At 42.5% G+C, this 24,018-nt stretch overlaps 1 protein-coding gene across 1 annotated transcript in view; it reads left to right on the top strand.

Annotated features, from left to right (window-relative positions):
- The first annotated feature begins 4,329 nt into the window (after positions 1-4,329).
- MAST4 (microtubule associated serine/threonine kinase family member 4) overlaps positions 4,330-24,018 on the top strand; it is a 551,423-nt gene continuing 531,734 nt past the window's right edge. The window contains exon 1 of the mRNA XM_074329206.1: positions 4,330-4,987. Within this exon, the coding sequence (XP_074185307.1) occupies positions 4,640-4,987 (348 nt within the window). The 5' untranslated portion in view covers positions 4,330-4,639. The remainder of the gene's footprint in view (positions 4,988-24,018) is intronic.

The following is a 24,018-nucleotide window of genomic DNA, read 5'->3' as shown; positions in this document are numbered from 1 at the left end:
TAAACATTCTACTACTTTTCTTCTGAACCTTGTACTGTAACCCTTCCTTCCCTAGAGCCTCAGATAAACAATAGCTTGAGAGGCTGTGATGGCTTTTCCTCCTGACTGAATAGTCAGAAACTGTTATGGTCTGTATTATGCTACAACCTCTGGTATAAATCAGAAACCCCAATCTAGGCCACCTCAATGGCCACCTTTATATTAATATTTACTTTGTCTTGAAATTGTACTTCATTGGTCATAGGGTAGCAGGAAAATCGATCATAAATAATGGTAATAAAAAAATCTATCAAAGGTGAATAAGATCATCTTCATAATCTAAAGATAATGTGATGTTTAGGATTTTTTAGTGTATTAAATAGAAACATGTTTACTTGCAATTTTGCAAAAAACGTTCATTCTGAGTTTTCATGTTCTAACTTTATGTATGTAAGGAAGAAAGACAACTGATTTCAATTTTATTAAATCCTAAACTTAACCCTTAGGAGAAAAGTCATGACTCTAGAAATAGACTAAGGGTGCCATGACTTTTGCTTGAACATCCTCAACCTCAGAGACACAGATTTGGCCATTGGGAGCTCCACCCAATGGCCATTGGAGCTCCCCTTGGCCCAAACCCACAGCGAGAATGGTAGAGACAACAGAGACTCCCAGAGGCAATGTCTCCCATCACTTAAGAGAACAACACAGAAAACTGAGACAGGTGTTCAATTATAACACAATGAACATTTTCTCAGTGCCCAGAGATGTTTGTCCCTGAACCAAACACTTGGGAGTATGTCCAACAGAAAGTCTGGACCCTGATTATCTTGAAGGGGGCTGACCTTGTCCTTTCTTGTCTATAGGCTAATTTAGTTGTGTTATGTGAAGCTACACCATTGGCTTCCCAGGAGTAATGACAAAGTCATTTTATTTTTCTGGCTTTTGCCTAAAGTGACATTGCAGGAGAAAGCCATGCTTTTATACACATGTCTGGCCCCAAAGTCTCCAACATTAGGGATATTTATGAGAAGCTCTCTTGGAAGGATGCTTTCCTGACCACTGAGAAAGATGTTTATAATTTAATTACAATAATAAGATAAGAAAGGTAAACTGTATGATTTAGATAAATCAAAACCCCAGCAGTTGTCCATAGGTATAATTGGGATGACTTTAGGGAACTATTCTGACCTTCTGATCATCTTCAATTTATAGAGTCATTTTGAGTTTGCCAAGTTCTGGTCTGGAAACTCTCAGCCTGAACCATAGTCATATTTTCCCCATGGGTCAGCTGTGGAGATGATCACATACACTGTTTTCCACTGTGTGTGTCAAAGTGGAGTATGAAATCCATTTAGCTGGTCGCCACTAGCACTATTATTTTCCATAAAATATACTAAAAATTTTAGACTGCAATGCTTATAAGATGGGTAAGTATTCTTCCATGGAATTTTATTTGTATTCGTATGTATATATGTATGTATATGTGTCATGGGTTGCAATGAGTTGCTATACATTGCTTATTTGGAGTTAAGATTTAAAAAGTTCAAGAAGCACTGATTTGTACTTGACTTTGATCTGTAGGTGTTAAAAGCATAAACACTGGGGCCAACTTGTTCAAATCTTGGCTCCATCACTTGCCAGCTATGGAAAGCTGGTAACTTCAGGAAAGCTGGAAAGCTGGTAACATAGGGAAAAATTACTTATCTTCTCTGTGCCATAGTTTTCACACATTTCACATATGTAATATGAGAATAATATTTGCTGCCCCATAGAGTTGATATGAGGATTAAGAAAATTAACACTTTGTATCGTGCTTAAAACCTTGCCTGGCATTTAGTAAATGCCTTATGAATGCTTGTGGGGGAAAAAATCTGTTCCACAAGTATCCTTTTATATCCTTTTACATATTGAATCAAAACAACAAAGTCCCTGCCCTATGGAATTTGTAATCATATATATATATATTATACATATATACATATATGTATATGCTTTCCAAGTATATATGTATATATACCCATATACACATATATATACTTTCTATATATGTACTTTCCATATATATACTTTCCATATATATATATATATATATATATATATATATATATATATAATTATTATTATACTGGAATGTTTTAAAAAGAGTGCCTTGGAATGAGACTGCTGGGTTCAACCACAGTTCTACCATTCACTTGTTCTGTGTCCTTTGGTAAGTTCTTTTTTGACCTTGCAGATCTGTTTCTTCATCTATAAAGTGGGGCTAATAGATAGTCTCCTACGGTTGTTGCCAGGATTAAATGAGACCATCCACAGACCATGCTTAGGGCTCAAGTGATAATAGCTATTATCATTCTTCCTGTTAGTAATTTAGATTATGTCATTGCTTCTACTTTCCCTATGTGCTGAAAAGCAACCCCTCCTCCTTTTTCATGTGAATGGCTTGCTTAAGTCATTATTTCACTTTGGCTGTGGCGAATCAACCACATAGGGGCTCAGATAAAGACCAGTACTCCTGACTAGAAAAGCAATTGTGAAGCCCAGGGTCGTACTCAGACTGTCCCACTGTGCTTTCTCTTCAGCCTTGCTCTCACAACTTATCCAAGTCACTAGAATTGTCCTTTTGCCTCAGCAGGTCTTCACAGTCCTGCAGATAATTCTGAAGTGTCACAATGCAAGCCTGATAGCCAGAGTCCATTTTACAGTATGGTTGCCTATGGCAATGGGGGTCACATCATATTTCCTTCCCCTTCATCTCAGGGGAGGAAACCGATCAGAACAAAGCTTGCTGTCTAATATGATGAAGCATTTTATATGATGTATCACTTGTAAATACCGTGATAACATAAAAGGGCTCATTAGCTGAACGGGCTTTCAAATCGAGTCATTCAGTTCTTAAGGACCTTTGGGAAAACTGTTCTGACAAAGAGAAATCTAGGATTCTGGAGGACTCCTGAGCTTGAAGACCTGCTAACTGTTTTTCTGTAACTCACCCCTCATTTCCCATGGCACATTGTTCCTGTAGCACTACCATAGCTTTTAAAAATTAATAATGGAGCTATATTATGCAGCATCAATCTCTTGGTTGACCATAAGCTCCTCAAGGGCAGGGGACCTGCCTTATTCATCTTTGTATCCCCTGCAAGCACCTGGCACACATCTCAATCAATGTCTGTGGAATTGAATTTGTTTGAATTTATATCCCAGGTCACAGTTCCAGAGCTCAGAATAGGACTGGAGCTGAAGGCAAGTGAGGACTCATTTATTTCCCACTACAGAACTGAGTGCTGGCCTCTGAGAAATTCAAGTCACCCCATTACCCCAAAGGCTGCCTCCTCCATCCCCAGAAAGGGCCTTACGGTGATTCTATTTTTGCCTTTGGTGAAAGCTCTTTCTCCTAGTTTTTAGAGGTAAGAAAAATGAAGCACCGGGTCCTGCATTTTGTTGGTTTACAATACAAAGCTAGGAGAAACTAAGTGGAAACGTGGACTTTTTTCATCCTCTGCTGAGCTGATGTGGAGACAGGCAATGTGAGGCCACAGAGCCCTTTCTCATTCAGCTTTGTCTAGGATTGGCACAGTGCTGGGCGTATTCTTGGTCCTAATTAAATACAGGGACATAATTAGTTGTTTCCCTTCCCTTCAAAAGGTAAAAGTCGTTAACTGTTTAGTTTATAAACAGAAACAAAGACAAAAGATAGTCTTTTGAAAACTCTCCACGTGTCTAAGCCAGGCAGTCTGCTGAAGCTTTATACTACATATTTGCTCTAATTCTGTCCATAACCAGACAAGAAAGGTATATGTCCTCATTTCCAATTGAGGAAATGAGGCCCAAGGAGTTTAAATGGAGAATCCGGGATTGGAGATCAGCTCCGATCGGATCACTATACCTGGAAGTTTCCCCTTTCTCCTGCAGCACGCTGGAGGGTACGTGTGTGTGTTTCCTTTTACCATGAAAGCTCTGCTACTTCTCCTTCTGGTCAGTTTCCTCGATTCCACTTTTACTGAAACAAAGTCCAGTTCTTGCCCAAGGTCTCACAGCCACCTTGGCCATCTCCCCCTGGCGTTCCAAGGACCGCCAGCCACTCCTCCACTAAGTTAGGAGTCCCAGCCTTTGGATTCCGGGCTCCACTCAGCATTCTCCAGGGGACCCGCGCCTCGCCCTGGTCCCGCGAGCCCCAGCACTCTGGTGGGACCTAGTAGCCGGCACCTCGGCCCCGCCTCCCCTACCTGACGCCTGGGCCGCCGGGGGCTCCACAGCCTCCGCCCACCGGCGCGCCCGCCCTGCCATTGGCTCCCCGGGCTGCCCGTCTCCTCCGTTGGCCCCGTTCGCTCCCGAAGGCAGGTTTTGCTGGAGAAGCCGCAGTCCCGGCGGCTCGGGCGCAGCGCGGGAGGACAGTGGAGCATAGAGCACCAACCCGAGCTGGCATGTCCCCGCGCGCGGGAGCCCCCTTGAGCCAACGGGATCGGGCGGCTGCTAACTTGGCCGCAGGCTGTAGCAACCGTGCGGCGGCCATGTAGTCGCCGGCGGGGCTCCCCGCAGCCCCGGAGCGACTGTGAGAGCGATCCAGAGACCCGCAGCCTGCGGCTTCCCGCGGAGGCGCTGAGTACGCGCAGGGCCCCCACCACCCCTCGGGTCGCACTTTGGGCCGGAGAGGGAAATGGGGGAGAAAGTTTCGGAGGCGCCGGAGCCGGTGCCCCGCGGCTGCAGCGGTCGCGGCGCTTGGACTCCAGCTCTTGCGGCGGCTGCCGTGTCCTCGCCGGGCGCTTCCTCGGCCGAGTCCTCCTCGGGCTCAGAAACTCTTTCGGAGGAAGGGGAGCCCAGCGGCTTCTCCCGCCAGCAGCCGCCGCCGCCGGGCGGCGCCCTGGGCACCCGGCCGCCCACCGCGTGGGCTCCTGCGCGCGTGGTGCTGGAGCTTGGAATCTCTGAGTCGCCGCCGCCCCCGGGAGGAGCCGCGCCGCCTGCGCCCCGGGGCAGCAGCGCGTCCCAGGAGGAGCAGGACGAGGAGGTGGGCGCCGCTTTCCCCCACCTCGGCCCCTCCGGGTCCCGGCTGCCGGGAGACCCCCGCTCTCTACCCCGCACCCGGGCAGTGGGCAGGGCACACTGGGACATGAAGAGGGGGAGGGACCCCAAGTGCTCTGTCCCAAGCCGGGGTAATGACAGGAGCCTCCCTGTGGGTCATTCCCTGTGGTTGTTACCTCTGTGTGGGATGTGGGTATGTGTGTGTCTACATATGCTGCCTGATAGTGTGCTTTTAAAATGTCAAAGCAGCAAATTCCTTACTGTCTGTATTTGCTACGGTGGGTCTGTGAATGGATGTGACCTGGACGCCTGGCTTGTTCTCACAACTAAGATCTCATTCTCCGAGTGGTTGTTGCTTCTCACTGAAGCGCTTGGGTCAAGGAGGAGTGTGGTGAGAGGCAGAGACAGTGTGTTGGGGGTGGGGACTGGTGTGAGCCGTCCCAGCGGAGTTGCACGGCAAGGTTTCAGTGGCGCCAGCCCCCTGGGATTGCCTGCTGGTGGTTTTGGCTGGTCCCCGCAGCGATTCTTCTCGAGAGGACTCCCAGCTCTCGGTCGGCGGCGCTGAAGTGCGTATCTGCAGCTCCCATTCAGACTCGTTTCAGGGTGTGCAGAGGCGCGCTGGAAGCCAAACTGAATAGCGCCCACCTTTTTCGGGGCACTGTGTCCACCCTAGTTTCCTGGAAGGATGGGTCCAAAACTTGTAGGTCGCATCCTCACACGTTGAGCATGTGACTTTGGTGTTCTCCGCCAACTTTTGCTGACCTTTTTGTTCTGCCCTTGGAGGACAATTCAGGAAGCATAAGGCTCTTCATGTCTTCGAGATTGTTTGTTTTGGACATTTCTTGCGGGGAAGGCATCTTGATCAGGCAGGGCCATAAATAAAACATCACTTACACAGCCTCTTGTGGAGTTGATTCCTCAGTGCCAGAGTGGTATTTTCCTCCTCTCTGACGGAGTTAGCTTTAGGAAGTGCCTTTTCCCTCAGAGGATGCAAGCTGAGGCCATTGCCCTGACAGTAGCCCCCTGGGATCCCAGCCTGGAGGCAAAGACTAGATCTGGCACAAGGTGAGAGGAGTCAGGTCCTAGCCTGGCAGAGATGGAGCAAACCCTCGCTGGTCGTTGGCTCAGCCTCTGGCCATCGTCATAATCTGCTCTCCAGTTCCCCGTGTAGGAGTGCAAGGATCCTGGACAGGTATCTGGAGACCTGCTTTCTAGAACTGCCTCTGCTCCTGAGTTGTGAGACGTTGGATGAGTTGTTTCATTCCTCTGAGGTTCAGTTCAATAGTTTAACCAATGAACTTCAAAGTAAAAGTCATTTCCACACATACACTCTCATTTTCTGATCAGAAATTTAGTTGGGATTCAACGTTCAGATTTATCCTAGCGATAGGATGCCAGGTGTTAAGCGGAGTGCCACACCCACCAACAGAGTTACTTGACCAAATCTTAGACTGACCTAGGGTTCCTTAGTGCTTTCTTCTCCTTTTGAAGATGACAGGCATGTATTTTCACGTTTGTTCGCTCTGTGACATCTGCCTCAACTTTCAGAGATTAGCCCACTTATCACTGGGCAGCTGGGGGTCTGCCTTAATTTATTGACTTACCAATAGATTATAATTTAGTGTTGTCATTGGTAGAGAAGATAGTAGAGTTAATTGTCCTTTGTTTTCTGTGTAGCTTGGAGGGTGCTCTGTGGCACATGACATGGTCTTGCAGATCCCAGGCAGGGGAAGTCGGGGACTTCTCACTTTTGATCTGGATTCTGTAGCTGATTTATTGCCTGGCCGTGGGTTGACAGTGTTTTACTTTCTCGGAAGTGAATATAATGATCGCTTATTTCACAGGTAATGTGGCGAGGATTGGTTGATTGAAACACATTTTGGAAAGTGGAATGACTAAATAGTACTGGTCAGTATTTGTGAAATCTCAGAATTGGGTGTAAACTGATAAGAGTATTGCAATTTATTGTGTAACTTAACCTGTAGCAGGGGATGCTGGAAATTGTCCAGGAGTGGAAATCTTGATTTGCTCTGAGAATTTTAAATTGACAAAACTGAGGTTTTTTTCCCCCGTCAGGAGGTAGAGAAGTGATAGTCTTGGTAAAAGGGGTTGAAGTCTCATGACCATTGTCTGGTTCTTACACTGGTGATGGGATGGTGCAGTGGTTCCCAACCTTTTGAGAGGGGGTGGGTTGTGGGCCTTTTGAGAATTTAATGGAAGCTCTTTACCTTATCCTCAGAAAATGCACACAATTATAGATACCATTCCAGAAGTTTCAGTCTGGAGCACTGGGTTATACACACTCAGTTTAGTGGAAAGACCTGAGTTTGATTTTCAGCTCTGCTACCTTAACTAGATGTGGGACTGTGAACCATTCAACTAATGTAAGCCTCAGTTTTGACCTCTTTTTTTTTTTTTTTTTTTTTTCAGTTTTTACCTCTTAAATGGGCATAGTAGCAATAGAATTGTTAGGCATTTTATACAACCATCTAATTTAATCCTAGCACAGTATCTAACATATTGCATTGAATGCTAAGTAAATATTAATTTTTCAAGTTCACTTGTGATAAAAAATTTGTGAAATGGAAGTATAAGCTTGGGCTGGCTTATTTATGCCACATTAATCTGCTATCTACATTTAGAGAATCTGAGGCTGTCTGTTCCGTTTATTCTCATTAGAATAAAGTGGGAAACAGTTTTTACTTGCATCAGGTTTTATTATAGCAAGGCACTGTCAGTGTATTGTATGGCAAGGCATTGAGTATAAAGCCTTAAAATGCCTAAGTGCAACCCATAAAATGTAAAGAGGTTCGTTTAGATTTTAAAATTGTTATATGTAGCTTTGGAGAGTCATTGTTTTCCAAAGATTTTTTTTTTTTTTTTTTTTAACAATAACTTATTGGGTGAATACTTAAAAAGCAGCAAGGTTCAAGTTTCTAGTGTATTATTGCCGTGCTAAATCTTGACAACCTTGTTAAAGCTATTTTGAATATATCTAGTAATGTAAATAGTGTTCGACCTATTTTATAATTTATTCTATTGTTGATATTTGTGTAAACTTACAAAGTCTCTTAGACTTACAGTGGCCCTTTACGCTTTTGGTGCTTAAAAACAATATAGGCAGACCTCAGATTTTGCAGGTTCGGTTCCAGATCACCACAATAAGGTGAGTATCTCAGTAAAGCGAGTCATGATCTTTTTGCTGGTGGTGAATCCTGCCTTCAGTGTGAAAAAAATGCAACATCTGTGAAGTACAATAAAGTGAAACTCAATAATATGAAATATGCCTATACTTAGTTTATGTCATGACAGTGATAATAGTTTTTATATACCTAATGTCAAACACAAGATTTAGAGATGGCGCTTTGCTTTTTGTTTAAATAAACTGCCTCTGACTTTACCACTGCTTCCCCAAGCCTGTGGATTTGGGGTCTGTGGGTGTTGAGGCGTAGTGGGCTGCATTTCTGTCAGTTACAATAATGTCGTTCGGAGGACGTTTCCTCTGACAACATTTCTGAACTTTGCTGTTAGGCACTCGGTCCTGTTCCTTCCCAAACCACCTTGTGATGACTCAAAGTCCTTGGTCGCCGTTTGCTGTGTGCCAGTGAACTCCAATGGGCAGGTGGTTCGTCTTTGTATACCTAGCTCAGTGCCTCTACTATAGTAATAGGTTTCAGTAAATCTATGTTGAATGAATTAGGAAAGAATGACATTTTTGAAAATAGTTGCACATTTGATTGAAGGGTGACCATGTGTGTATTCATCTATTGTGAATTATGCTTAAACGTCTAGGTCTTTTATCAAAAGAACCTCATGGATCACAGTGAAAATGTCATGAACAGTTTTTCCAGGTAAATTTTGAACACAGTCAAATCCCTGATGATTCACTCAGAATGACTGTGAAGGGTCTCGTGTGTTAACTCTGTTTTTCACTTTGTGTTCGAACTTGAAACTTTCAAGGATTCGTAGAATGGCAAGGGGAAAAATGGCTTAGTAGTTAAAAGGATTTTCAATTCAATATTAAGCGACTCCTGTATACTCTGCTACACTAAAGGATTTATTTTATTGACATAATTTGGGAAACAGATCCCCTTATTAACAATTGGCACAATTATGGGATGTCTTTTAACTGGTGTATGAGTTTGAGAACTGCTTTTAGTATCATTTTGGATGTGTATACGTGGGGTCCATCACGTGACAGTAATGCAGTAGATGGATTTCTAGGGTTCGTTGGGTAAGAGAGTAAATAGCAAAAAGCAGCCATGAATTCAGTAAAACTTTTCATTGCATTTGCATTTTATTAATCACAGCAGCTACATATTTTGAAAAAACAGTACTGCATAAATCTTGGCATGTATATTATTTAGTCTGCTTTTTGACTCAGTACTTCAATAAGAGCCGCAAGTTCAGAAAATCAGTCAGTCAGCCAATGCATATTGAGTCTGCCTCTGTGAAGAGTACTCCTGAGGAAATGAGGGTAGATGAGACAGAGAGAGTTTTGACCTCACAAAGCTTCTAGTGTAGTAGAGGTGATAGTCACTAAACACATGATGATTAATTGGTTTCAGAGGTGGTAAATGATGTACAGGGGAACAGGCTGTGCAGGAACGTGTGCCCACACTGTGTAACTCATTCAGTCTGGGAGGTAGGCACTGCCTCACCGAGGAAGGTGATGTTTGAGCTGAGAACTAACGGATGAGTAGGAGTTAGCTGGGAGAAGGGAAGAGATAAGAGTGATGCTGTAGCAGGAGTCCCCGAAACGAGAGAGGATGGGGGGTGTGAGAGGAATCTCGGTTGTTTGGTATAGAGGAGAGCATGGCGTCGGGTGATGCTTGGAGAGAAGCAGTGGCTGGGTCATACAGCGCCTTTTGGACTTTATTCTAAGGGCATTGGGAGCCACTGCAGGATTCGAAGCAAGGAAGTGACATGATGAGATTTGTATTTTGGGAAGGTCTGGCGGCAGGGAGCCCACCTGTTGGGAACTGCTGGTGTAGCCTGTTTAAATGTCTCAGGGTTGGAACTGATAACATGAGATGATGGCATTTATTAACTGGTGTGTAGATGGAACAGGGCGTCTTTCCTGGTAGTTCAGGCATTCCAGGTACACACATATGAAATATAAGAAGAAAAGAATTGAGGTCTATTCAAGAGAATATTTTAGTGTGCACATTAGTCTTACTTTTCCTTGTGATATTGCCTTCAGCCTACTATTTTCTTGAAGGAATATGTGGTGTTTGTGAGCTAGCACCCAGTACCAGAGTCTAGCATGTTTGCTTGGATTTTCCTAGAGAAGAAAGGGGCAGCGTCAAAGAACTAAGGCTTTTACCCTTTCAATCTCTGGCTGAGGTATTCTAGGAAGTGTCAAATATCTATATTTTGCCAATGTTTTGGAGTCAGTGATGAAGGCTCTCCATCCCCTCAGACTTATCCAATACTGTGTATAAGTCCAGTTGTTTTTTGGTTTGTTCCTATGAGGAAGGGTACAGAAGTACGATGGTGAGGGGTGCAAAGAAGACAAACCGTAGAAAGAATCCTGTTTGAAAATTTCTTACAATGACAGGGGTCTACATCCAGGTTGGCTGTCATTAGAGAAAACTGAGTGATGTGTGTGTGTGTGTGCGTGTGTGTGTGTGTGTGTGTGTGTACATGCACGTGTATACCTTAGAAGAGATGATTGTGTTTTTCAGATGAAAGATGCCCCATGCTATTTATAGTCAGGTTCTCACATTCTATGGTGTTGCCTGGACAGGGCTGTGCTCCTCGCTTTCTTCCAGTCAGAGTCAGCAGCCAGTGTTTCCCTGCTCTGGGATCAGGGTCTGTAGTGCCTAAGGATGTGGACTAATGACCTTGGTTCAGCCACTTATAGATCATGTGACTTTGGAGAAAGGTTATTAATACTGAGACTGTTCCCTCATTTGTAAGATGAACAGGCCAGTATTTATTACAGAGGGTCATTATGAGAATTCATGGAAGTTGCTATTATTATTGAGTATGGAAAAGCTGGTTTATGCAGAATATCAGTGCCATGGCCAGGAATAGCAGAAGCCTAGAGGTCGCTTCCCTGGTGGACTACTGCCAGCTTGTCTTGCTGGTAGTCCTGGCAGGCCCTTTCATTCATGAATAGGTAGACAAGTTACATAGTTATCACTTTTAATTTCATGGACAGAGCATTTCTTATGATGTACTAACAGCAAAGCTTTATGGTGTATGGTTCATTAACCCTTCTATTAAAACACTATCTCTCTTTTGCTCATGGAACCTGCTCTTAGTGATCATTTATTAAATAATATCCTAAAAGTCTCTATGAACGTGCAAATTACTCGCTACACCCAGGGAATTAGAAGGCAGCATGTGAGCCATATGGTGAGGCCGGTGAGATGACCCTGTACTCACTTAAGCTTCCTAGGTAAAGATTTAGGGGCTGAGAAGGGAGTAACAAGGAAATTCAGTGATTTTTTTCTGGAAGCCAACTTTGGTTCATAGAAGCATTAGGGGTGGGGGTGAGGCAGGTAGTCCAGGCCACCCTAACTTTGCAGAGGGGAAATCTGTTAGAAATACGATAAAACTTCTAAAAATGCAAGAACTCATGTATGTAAATTGCCCAATGAAAATTATGTTGTGTCCCTTTGGGACAGTGTAAACAATTCAAGTTTTAAGACAAAAATGCAAATAACCCAGGAACACTTTTGTTACAACTCAAATGCTGGTGCTGTGACTGCAGCCAGTTTTCCTTGCATCACCCTGGTTCTCTGTTCTGTGCACGTGTGAAGGTTGACATTTACACTGCTTTGCATCGTTTAGTTCAAATATTCTTGTTCTCTTTTGTGTCTCCGATAGTTTTTCTGGTTTCTTATCCAGTAATGTTAGTTTGGGGACAGCATAACATAAAATATAATTAAGCAGAAATCTGTTTCTCCAACAGCTGCTGTGTACTTGTTTCTTTCCCTCTCTTAGCCCTTCTCTCTCACCTGGTTTAGAATTCCTGGGAAGGATTGGAGAGTAGCCACCTATATGCTTCCAGGGTTAGGAGAGAAAGCCCTTCCCTAAATGTGAAATGTTGGTTCAGGACCGTGGTCAGCGGTACATACACAAAAGTCACATTTAAGTGTATAGAACTTGTGTGAAATTTCTGGAGGCTTCTCCAACTTCTCTTAATGCAAAGCTTCACTGATTATTTAATGATTTGAATTCATAACTAGACACATGTGTCAGTGAGACAGCTTATAAATTTATACCCTAGGCCTGTACTCCTTTGCTGGCCCATCAATTCCTCTCTTGGACACAGTCGATATAATTTTGATTGCGGTACTTACTTCTGCTGAACCTTTCAGCCTAAATGCTTTGTACTGATATTGGGGTAAGGGGGAGGTAGGGAGGTGGGAAGGAGCATGGCATTACTGACAAACTGGCTTTCTTTTCTTAACAAATTTCATAGGCTATCATGTGGAAAATTAAAATTTAATTTTAATATTCTTGACTTTGTAATTTTGAGATGTTTTTTGGTGGATGGCAAGCTCACCAGTCTTTTGGCCTCTGCCTTAGAACTTGGTCAGCTGCTTTTTTAATACGATGAGAAATTAGGTATAAAGTTCCATCCTAGCTGATAATTTTGTGCCTTTCTCTGTTTGTTTTAAAAATAATACCATCATATCTCAGGTGTCTAGTGTTAACATTTGTCTTTTCAGGCAATTCTTTATGCGGAGATGTCTGCACCTTCTGCAATGCAAGAATAGCCCCAGTGTCTCATCAGGGGTAGGAAATAAAGTAAAATTGGGTTAGAATTGGTGGTTAAAATCTTATGTTGCTGTACAATGTCATTGAGACTTATATTCACAGAAATTACAAATTTAAGATTGCTTCCTAGGGCAATCACTGCTAGCTAAATATGTCAACTTATTGAAATAGAATACAGTTGTGGTGGAATCCATTTTGTGTATAAAGGTAAAGTGATTATTTTCACAAATAGGTTTTTTATGAATAAACTGGTTGCATAGAAATATGTCTGGCTCCTGTACACAACAAACTCACACACAAAAAATGGCATTGTCCCGCCTTTGTTTTAGCTGGAGAGCTTAATTGAAATCACCTAAGGCTTAATTGAAGTCATTATCACCCCCAGGCTTCTCAGTTTTTAAAAGGGAAGCTCTGATGATGCTCTCCTAGAGGCAGCCAAGAAGAGGAGGGCAGAATTCCTGCAGAGAAATGGGCAGCCCCAAATGCTTGTTTGGAGAGAGAGGACCACTGAAAAGTTTTACCGATGGAGGAGGACGCATCTCAAATGAGTAGAGTCCCTATCAGGATGACCCAAGAAAATGCCGACCTTCCCATTCTTGTGGCCCTTGTCAGACTAGTAAGTAGAAGCACCACATTCGGTCAGTGTGGCCTTACAGCTCAAGTGAGTGTGTGTGAGCTTGAGAGCAGAGGAAAATGGGAGGAAAGGACTTGTCAAGGAAGAAAGACAATCTTATCTTTGCCTTATGTTTTGCTACTTTAAATTGTTCATCTGTTGTTTGAAATATTTGTAAACTTTATTTAATGTACCATCTTATTTCTCTGGAGTTTCTTGGGTTTTTGTTCTATGGGCATTAAGGTATCCTAATAAGCTACCTGTGTTCACTGTTGGCCGGGAAGAGGACTATGGTTCAAAAAGTGCCTCTAAGACCTTTTTAGGACTAACTTTAGTCATGACGATGGGTGGGTTCTAACCATGGTACAAATTCTCTATTAGGATGAGAGGTAAAATGGAAATTACAACTTTGAACTCTCTTGGTTTTCCTTATTAAAATGTCAATATCATTTTTGTTTTCAAGAGTTCTGCTTTTGAAATGAAAACATTTCTACCTGGAGAAAGCTGAGGGCAATAGTTTTAAAATTATGGACTAAGACTGGTCGAGAAGAGTTATTGACATAGGCACATGACACTTTTGTAACCTGCTCAAATCATACTGCTTAAAATTCCTTTAAAATTATTTCTGAGTCATCACTTTCTGTGTATTACGTTACCTGTCATTCCTTGTTCTAATTCATCCTGTTGCTTTCCTCCCCTTCCCATCCATAGCTGGGTCATCAGAATTTGGAAAAGAACGTGAGAAACCACGTTAGTAGGAAGATTTTAGTAAAACCCTTGTTACACAGAAACTTTGGGGGAAAGGCCTTTTTTGGTTACTGAGTTTTATGAGTCACCAAAAATTAATTTGAAAGCTCTTTTTGTTCTTACTTTCTCACTTACATTTTTTCCTTAAGATACTATGGCGTGGTTTTCCTGACTTATTACTTATTATTCTGTGCCGAACAAGCTACTTTTTGTTTTTGTTGTTTTTAATGATTGGACATCTTGTAGTGCTTTAGGGCTCTCTCTTTGTGCATCAATCATCTTTCAAGACTACTGAAGACATAAAAGTGTATAAAAAGAGATAGCAAGTGAGTAGAAAATTGTGTGTGCTATTTGCTAACAAAAGTAGATAATCTTGGTTGTTTTTTTTTTTTAACTTTAAAAGTTGAAGATAGCAAGATAAGTTCTGTTTTTCTGAGGGTTGTACTGCACTACCTTTGTGCCTGGAGTATGCCAGATTGTGCATATATTGTTAATATATGTATGGTGATTAAGAATTTGCACAGCCTTTTCTGATATTATTACAGTTTTCTCATTTCCATTGTGTGCACATTTTCTATTTGTAGTAGAGTTAATGGTTAATCTCTCTCTCCCACTAGATTGTGAGCTCCTCAAAGTGGGAACGATGTCATATCAACTCAAATATCTGCCGTCGGGAGAGCGGATAGCATATAGTGGACAGTGATACTTTGCACAAAATGGCTATTGAAGCAAATTGTGTGACAAGACACCATTCTGAGTGTTTTACCTGTATTTACTCATTGAATTGCCATGCTGCAGCTAAGTGATCCTCTCAACGTTATACAAATGAAGAGGAGAGTAGTGGGAAGAGACTGGGAGAGGAGGGTTTGAGGACGCCGTTGAGGAACACTGTGCATTCCTAATGTCCCAGCCTCTTGGCCATCTCTATATCCCAGAGCCTAGCACATAGCCTTATCTGATGTGGCATTGTGGGGACAGAGTCCCAGAGAGCAGTTTCCAGGCTCTCGGCCTCACATCGAGGGGTGCTGGCTCAGTTATTAGGTGGCCATCGGTTGTAATCAGATGGCCATCCACTGTGGCTGGGTGGCCATCAGCTGTTACCAGTAGGCCATTAGCCACTGATATAACTGCCATGGCTATGCTGGGGGGTTGGTTGGTTGGCAGCAAAGCGGACAGCAGATTGGGGGTCGTATGGCTCCTGCTTCCTCTGTCTCCAGCCCAGCCGCCAGCAAGTGTATAGCGGTATGAACCCCCTATCCATGGCTCCATTTGTGTTCCTTTTTGGTTTCATCATACTCTGTGTCCACCCGCCGAGAGCAGGAGCGGGACCAGAGACCCTGCATTACAGGCATGCAGTAAGTGATGGCTGAATGAATGATTGTTAAATGAATGAAATACCACTTAGCAGATAGGTCCCTGTGCATTTGGTATTTAAGAGTTTGGATTAAGGGTCTGTCTGTAGAATTTTTGTTAAGGTCAGGGCTAAGATTTAAAACTATGATCCTGAGTTTTAGGTTGTCAGTTAATGGGTTGAGTAGGTTTCTACAAATGAAAGGTTTTGACTGTAAAACAATGCTTATTTTCCTGTTGGCTTTGGGAAACTGTTTTCTATTTAGATACCTTTTGGGTATTCATTACAGTAACACTTGTAGCAGTAAGCCATTTTTGGCCACACGTTAAAAGGAATTAATTTCTGATGATATATTGACAATTAGCCTTAAAATATTAACAGTGACACTGGGTTGTATTCTTAATGCTCAGGATAAAGCTGCCATTAGTGGAAATGGATTGCAGGAATTCTGGCAATTTGATCAGTCGTGGATGAGTGTTGGAGTAGGAATTGGGAGGTCTGAACTTTGCCTTGGCTGCTTGCTAGGCAAATTATTAGCTTCCATGATCTCCACAGGTGATGACATAAAAGGTCCTTTCAGGTCCAGATCCAGTTTCTTTTCCTCTTACTACAGAAACAGCAATTTCAAATTTCAAATTTGTTATAGGTATATAATTTGTCATAGAACTGCTAAATCACATTTTTCTTTTGACAAACTTGATAGTCTGTTGTGTTTTCTGATTTCTGAATGGGAACATATTCTTTTGTTTTTTTTAAAGTGAAGTGAGCCTTTACTTCCTTGTTTCACAAATAAAGCTGGCTGTGAATAGAAACATATTCTTGAAAGGAATTCTCACAAGGACACTCATGGGTTCTTCCTTTCAAATTATGCTGACTTAAACATACAGAAGAAATATAGTTGACTTATGTTTCACTTTTATTCATCTTTTAAAATCATCTGGTATGTTTCTGTCAGTCATCAGAATAAATGTTGAGGGTATGTCCCAGTCTCTTCAAGGGAATTTCACTCTGGATAAGGAGATCAGTTTTGCATTTTTCTTGACACTATAACATACTGTTGTGTGCATCAGATATTATTGTTCTAAATGAAATTATAAAGGGTGGAACTTTTGGTGCCGGCTCCTGGAGACATGGACCGCAGAATCAGATCTTTCTCCCATTGAACTATCTGCAAATCCTTCAGTCAGTGGCAGAATCTACTTTCTTACCATAGACTCCAAACAGAAAAGTTTGCAATTTGCTTGCTGCCTGGAATTACTCTTTGGGCCACATGTCACATCACAGGTCTTTCATTCCCATGTGCTAGCCCAACAACTTCCCATGTCTGAAAATTATTTTTTCATTTAAGAGATTTGTATGGTCTCTGCTCCCCCAGTTAGCACGGCCCTCCTGTGCTGTTTTGGATCCTAGCCACTCAGTCCTGGAAGTGGATTCAAGTTTGCTTGCAAAGTTAAATCAGTCTATCATACAGAGAACATTTTGATGGTTGTCAGATGGGGGGGGGGTAGGTGGATGGGTGAAAAAGGCAAGGGGATTAAGATGTACAAATTGCCAATTATAAAAATAGTTCTGGGGATACAAAGTACAGCACAGGGAATATAGTCAATAATATTGTAACAACTATGTATGGTGTCAGATGGGTACTAGGCTTATCAGGGTGATCACTTCTTAAGTTATATAAATGTATAACTACTATGGTGGACACCTGAAGTTAATATATATATTGTATGTCAACTGTAATTGAAAAATGAAAATTAAAAAAATCTATCAGAAGTTGCTTTTTACCAGACTACCCATTTGATTGATTGATTGATTGATAGATTTACCTACCTACCTACCTACCTACCTACCTACCTAGCAGAGGCTGCTCCCACCTAAACCATAAGCCTGAGCTATCGGGGTTGTTTTATATGTTTGTTTGAAAGTCAGTTGTTTGGAACTTGGAGTATGAGTCTCATAGAGTAGTTTTAAATAGTGATTCAGCTTCCAGATCTGTCTATAAAAGTGTAATTAACTTCTAGAATGGGATGATAAAATCCTAGAAATGGGATAATCATGCTAGAAGACGTGACAAAAGTAGCATTTTGATCTGAAAGAGCAAAGGCTGCTTTATACCCTGTGTTCCTTTCCCCAGAGAGGTTAAGTGTTTACGCTGATCAGAGTGGGCCTTCTGACGCTCAGCTGCTCCCGCCAGCTGGGAAGTGCTGCCTATGGCTATTTCATGTTGAGGTTTCTTTTGGGGGCACTTAGGGCAAGTCTTTCTTCTCTAGGGTGTTGGGGGCAATATAGCAACTTCTGGAGGTAGATGACTGTGGCATGAGTAATTACTGGCAATTGCTTCTCAATATTTGCACACCTGGATGAGCAGGGCCCTGGCCTCCCAGGTGTTCTGAGTTAGGGAACAGGTGTGTTAGAGGAGAAGGAACCCAATGCTCAGACTTCAATCCAGCTACCTGGTGGCTCTGGGTATCCTCCTGGAGGTGTGGCAGTGACCTTTCTTTGTCTTTAGGACACCTTCATGGAGGCCTGAGACTCCTCCACATATGGGCGCAAATCATTTTAACCCAAAGCAATGTCTCCTGCCATTTTCCAGTTCAGTTCTAAGTCGTGGAAATGTAATGTACAGCATGGTGACTATAGCTAATACTGTACTGCATATTTGAAAGTTGCTAGGGTAGTAGATTTTAAATGTTCTCATCACAAGAAAAATAAATGGAACTATGTATGGTGACTGATGTTAACTAGACTTATTGTGATGATCATTTCACGATATGTACAAATATCGAGTCATGTTACATACCTGAAACTAAAGTTACATGTCAGTTTTACCCCAATTAAAAAAAGGTAGAATGTGGTTACCTCAGAAAACCCATCAGAATGCGTTTTAAATTAACCAAGTACTATTAATAGAAATAATGAAAACTCGTGGCCATTTGTCTAAAACATCATCATTATTATTTTTTGTATAATAAGATTTCTTTGTAGAACAAATGATGTTCTAGTTTGTATGGTCTTGTCTCTCCCTCAGCAGCAGACATTAAATTCTCCCATGCTTTTTCTTTTAATTTCACTCAGATGATAGAATGACAGTCCTATAGATGAGGCTTGAAGAATTGCCACATGTCCACATTCCTTTGGGAACCGACGCTTCCATGTGTGTTTTTAGGGGTCTCTTTCTTTTCTGAACCCGAATCTACAGTTTGAGGAAGGGTGGCCATATCACTCCACCTGGAAGATGTTTTCATTCGTTGTGCTGCGAGCTTTTTGTTTTCTTTTCTCTTCACTGTCTCTTTCTCCCCTCCTCCCATGAGATGGTTATGGCTGAATATGGAATTTGTGCAACTTGTTCTTTTAAAGAGATGGTGAAGATCCCATCAGAATTATTATAGCAGTTCCTTCCAATGGGGGTGTTCCCATCAGAGCCTCACTCAATGTGCCTTTACAGATGATCTGTGGTAATTAAAAGGAAAGAGAAACACAGATTTAAAAAGAAAAAAGATAAATGCAGGTTTACCAAGTGATTTTGTAATGATAAGTGTAAGCCCTGCTGAGAAACATCAGGGGTGTGTACTTTGTAAGCCTGGAAAACCTGTAATCAAATGGGCACTTTCTTGAATTGTTCAGATACTATTACCTGCCGTTTTCAGAAATTTATTTTGACACTTAAGGACATCTAAGGATGTAAATTTAATTACGGCTGCTGCTTTCTCTGTGGGCTTGGATGAAAAGTGGCAGATTATATAACACAATTGCCAATAAGATGTAGTTTTTGGTTTTTTTTAAAGTTAAGTTTCATGGGTATTCAAAATTTTGTTTCTAAACTTGTAATATGGACTGACAACTTTTAAAGCATTCATTCCCTGAAGGTCTTGCGCAGTCAGGCTAATTTTGAGGGGAGTCGCTTTCAGTTTGCGGTTAAAACAGCTGCTTACTTAGTGTATTGTAGCAAAGCAGGGCTTTATTACAGTGGGATTTTGTACATGGGGCTCAATTTAACCTACACTTGCAGGCTGGAGCTCTATATCTGGTATTATTACAGTCCAGGGGTGGTGAGCCTAACAAAGTCAACTTCTTGGGTTTCTTTTTTGCAATGCTTCCCTTTTTCCCCTGCCTGTTGGCCTGCACTTTTGAAAGGCAGAAAGGGAAGACATATTAGAATACGGGGTGGGTGGACATGGGGTCCTGGGAAGAAAGGGTGTTATCTTCGCATGCTGTTTCCATAATAGGTGCTGGTGAAGATATCCTTGGTAGACTCCTCCCGGTACCCAGCTTGCTGCTAACCCTTCTTGCTGGAGGGCAGAGCTGATGTGAAAGTGCGCTGTTGTTTTTCTTTGTCAAGTCAGGAGGTATTTATTGAACCTTCCTGCTTGCAAAACTCTGTAGGAGTTGGAGGGAAGGGAGATGCAAAAGAAATAAAAAATCTGGTCAGTGCCTAAAGCAACATACAGTTGGGTTAGGAGACAGAGCGAGCAGAACTGAATGTGCAGTGTGCTGTCAACAAGTCGGAATGTGGTTCAGACTGAAGGTGGTTTTGGGGAGGGAACCAAGTACAGAACCATCAGCCTGATGGGATTGATCTGGAAGCTGCTTTTCTTGGTGCCTTGAAGATGTAAGACTGGAAAGGAGAAGAGAAGGTTGTACCAGATGAAATGAATTGCCCTGTTAGATAAATTCCCCAGATATAGCTGCAGTCTTAGGAAAGTCTTCCATTTCTCTTTTAAAAATTAACAATATTTAGAAGGAATAGTAGTTAGCAAGTTGGTTTTTCTATATGCTTATGGTTAATTCTCTGGGCCTGTGTCATTTAAAATTACTGGTACAAAATATACTACCAAAATGTAGTATTTTCTCTAATACCACCTTACTTGGGGCTTCATAACTTTCAAATCACGAGTAGTTTTAAAAAGATTTTCATTTCCCCAGACAAGTAAGCAGTGTTTACAACTAATACTTTTTTTAGTCACTATCTTAAGGAAACTTTTTTTGTTTGTAGGGGCAGAGTTTAGGGAGAAAGGATGTTTGGCAGGAATTTACCAGGTAAGCCATTTTGGGTCGTATCTCTTGAGGCTAGCACTTACTTTTCTTGCTTTTGGATATCTTTTGGTGACTCATTTCTTGAAATTTGCCAAGTTTAGAGCAATGATGTTTTTGGCCCAGCTGGAATTTCAGACACTCCCTCAATCTTCTTTTTTTCTTCCTCCTTCAAGGAGAAGCTCTCACCCTCTAGGTTGTTGGCAGGAATCATGGCCTCTGTCAGAGTGGATCCCCCAACATAGCTGAGGACCCACTCTGTGCCTGTGGCAGCCCCTCACCCAGGAGCTCTTAGAGAGCTCTGAGCCATGTGGACTTGCTTTAAAACCTCAGCATACACAGCCTACAGTACCTGGCTTTATGAGGCAGATCCTGTGATTTTTATCATGTAGTTTCTCCAGGCTCAAACCTGTCAGGGTAACCAATTTTCAGTGTTTGCAGGTGGGGAGGAAAATGAGCCAAGTGAGGATAAAACATATTCTCTAAAATATTCTCGGGGCTTTGTCTGTCTCCTTTAGGATTCTGCAAGCATGAGGGAAAATTCCTTCACCAAAGACTTAGTGATTTCCACTCATGCGCTATGAGTGTGGGGTCCCTGTGTGACCTGGGAGCAACTTCCAAAGCCACACAAACTTATAACACAAGGCAGCCCAGGGGATTGGAGAAAATGAGTTTGTAGCATCAGTGGGGAAAACTTAGAGGAGATGGTGTTACTTATAAATGTCCAAGCCATGGTGGAATGATTAGGGCAGTTCTGCTTTTATAATTAACATGAAACTCCCAAGTGAACTTACTCTTAGCCCTATTCCCTCTTCCTTGGCCTCGCACCTCTGATCCTTCAGTCTTCCCTCGGGAAAAATAACAAGAAAGCAGTCTATGAGGCCCCGTGTGAGCGTCTGGCCCGTTCCACTACTTCTTCAAAGATTCTCTGTCCCAGCTATTTTTATTATAACCACAGTGTGTACTTTGGATTTTTGAAATTTACAGTTACAACTATGCTATTAATCTTAACTCGGAAAACAAAATATTCACTCTCTCCACCTAGAGCCTGCAGACAGCTGGCTAATGCATGAAGTGATAAAGTAGAAACTTCCTATGAGACTTGAGTTGTCGGATATGTGAACTTAAGGTTTTCATTTGCCCTTATTGAAATGTATTTGGGGGTCTCTAGAATTCTTTGACTCCTGAGGAGGCAAGATACCCCAATTTTAGATGAAGCTTTGAAAAAAATCTTATTGGAGTTTTTCTGTGTTGCAGAACAGAAAGCCATTCAAGAGAGCGCAGTTTTTCCATTCTTTGGAGAGCAAGTTAAGTTCTTCCTGTTCTTTGAGCTGGCAGATGTTTTTTGTGCCAAAAAGACATGGTACTTCCCACACACCACACACCTCCCAATGTGAACGAGCTGCTAGGACAGTGGTTTGGGAGAGCAGGAACGTCATGGGCCACACGCAGGGAGAGGCCCAGGGTCTGTCCTGCTGGAGGTGGGGGTGCTTCTCTGAGGTATGTGTTTATCTGCAGCTAGAGACAAGGCCTCCTTTCTGATTCTGTGTTTTGGGGGCTCATGTGGCAGAATAATCCTTTTTAAGTGATTAAACCTGTGTCTTGCGCTGTGCTTTTTCTCTTCTGTGGCATTTCAAGCAGGAACTGGGGCGGTTGTAATTCCTTGCCTTGGGGATAGCTGCCTGGGAGAAAACAAGCAGTTTGAAGTAGAGGTTCTCAGTCTTTTTATAAAAAGTCTAAAACTATAGGACAGAGAATACAGTGCCTTGCAGGGTGGAGGCTGGTTTCTGTTTGAGGGCAAGGAGAGAAGGAAAGCAGATTCCTCCCAGATGGGTAAGGGAGTCAAGGTTGGTGGGTCCTGCATACAGGGTTTGGGATTCGGTGATCTAGGCACTGGTATCACAAGGCCAGGGAGGAGGTCACTGGCTACTTCCCTGGGAGACTGGATTTTAGGCACCTGGCTTCCTGCCTGGGCAAGGATTCCAGTGCCACCTGCAGGGCATGGAAGCACCGATGTGCTGGCCTTCTGGGCCTTCAGAGGCTGGTCGGCCAGAAGATTCAGCAAAGAGCATCATAGGCTGCCTTTTGTGCAGTATCCCAGGAGCAGCTCATTTTCTTGCCATGGGCCATGGAATAAGAATTAATTTGATTTCAAGAAAAAAGTGCTATTTTCTTTTCTTTTTTTTCTTTCCTTTTCTTTTCTTCTTTTTTCGGACACCTGATTGTGTGAATTGAGGTTTCTTGCCTGCAGTACCCACGATCAAAACTTGGATTCCTGAAAGTGTCTAGATGAGATGCTTAGCCCCATAAACTTAATCTCGGTCCTGCCCTTCTATGTAATTTTTATTAAAAATTAAAGTATGGTGATCCAGACAAATCAGAAGAAGACACCCAGAGCTCAGTTTCTCAGCTCAAAGTTGTCACTTCTGTCCATCCTTCCCCTTTGCCTGCCCCCAGCAAGTCAGTGACTTCTTGCTTTGGCCATCACCCTGCTTATTACTGCACTGAGCTCATCGTGTTGTGATGTCTTCTCCCCTCACCCGACTGCAAGCGACACAAGGGCAGCAACCTTGTCTTATTTATCTTTGTAGCCACAGCAACCTGGTGTGCAGTAAATCTTTGTTGAGTAAATAAATGCACAGAGGAAACTTTATGCTGTAGCTTAAGGGACGTCGAAGCTTTAAAATGGGTGCTAGCACTGATACAAGCAGAAGCAGAGCAAGACAGTCCTTTCACTTTGCGTTGTGGGTCACAGGTAGGTGCAACGTGTGAATTTTTCCCATTCTGTGTCCCCCTGTCAAGGTAAACAATTCAGAATGGGATTCAAAGAAGAGATGATTAAAAAAGATTTATTTATTTATTTATTTATTTATTTATTTATTTATTTATTAGTTTTAAGTATTATATGTTCAAATTACATGCACGAATCAGTTTCTAGAAGTCTGGCACTGCTGGCTAGCCAGTTGTCACCAATCAGGCAGAAGTGCCCGGAATAAGACGACTTCAGGTTGCCTGGACATCTGAACGATATATCTAGGGCTCCTGGTTCTCTTTCCATAATTCCTGAAAGTGCTGGTCCAGCAGAGGGTAAAGCCCACAGCTGGCATCTTTGGAGCTAAAGGGTACCTTTTCTGGATTGACAAGTTCATAAGGCCCCGGGGAAGCCAGCGTTTTGCTTTCTCAAGCTCCCGGGATGAGCAGCTGGCTGGGGCCTCTTGTACTCCATCCTCTGAATGGGCAAACATTTAAAAATATTTGCTAGAGAAAATTCTGAAAAGAAACCAAGACTTCTTTGTGTAAATAGTTGGTAAGTACTGCTTCTTTCTTTCCTGTTACCAATTAATTTCCCTGACAGCATTGCTGATGGCTCTTCTTCACAATTGGTTGCTGAATTGCAGTGCTCAATTACCTGTGTAATGACACGCTATAAACACATATAAAGCCAGAAAAAATGGTTTCCACCAAAGTGGCTGAGCCTTGAAAGTACACACCTTGCACATTCACATCTGGAATGAAAGAACATCAAATCTGTCATGAATGA

This window comes from Rhinolophus sinicus, linkage group LG03 (genome assembly GCF_036562045.2).
Source record: "Rhinolophus sinicus isolate RSC01 linkage group LG03, ASM3656204v1, whole genome shotgun sequence".
In the NCBI taxonomy this organism is placed as follows: domain Eukaryota; kingdom Metazoa; phylum Chordata; class Mammalia; order Chiroptera; family Rhinolophidae; genus Rhinolophus; species Rhinolophus sinicus.
Note: the sequence above shows the minus strand (reverse complement) of the source record. Positions and strands in the feature narration are given on the sequence as shown.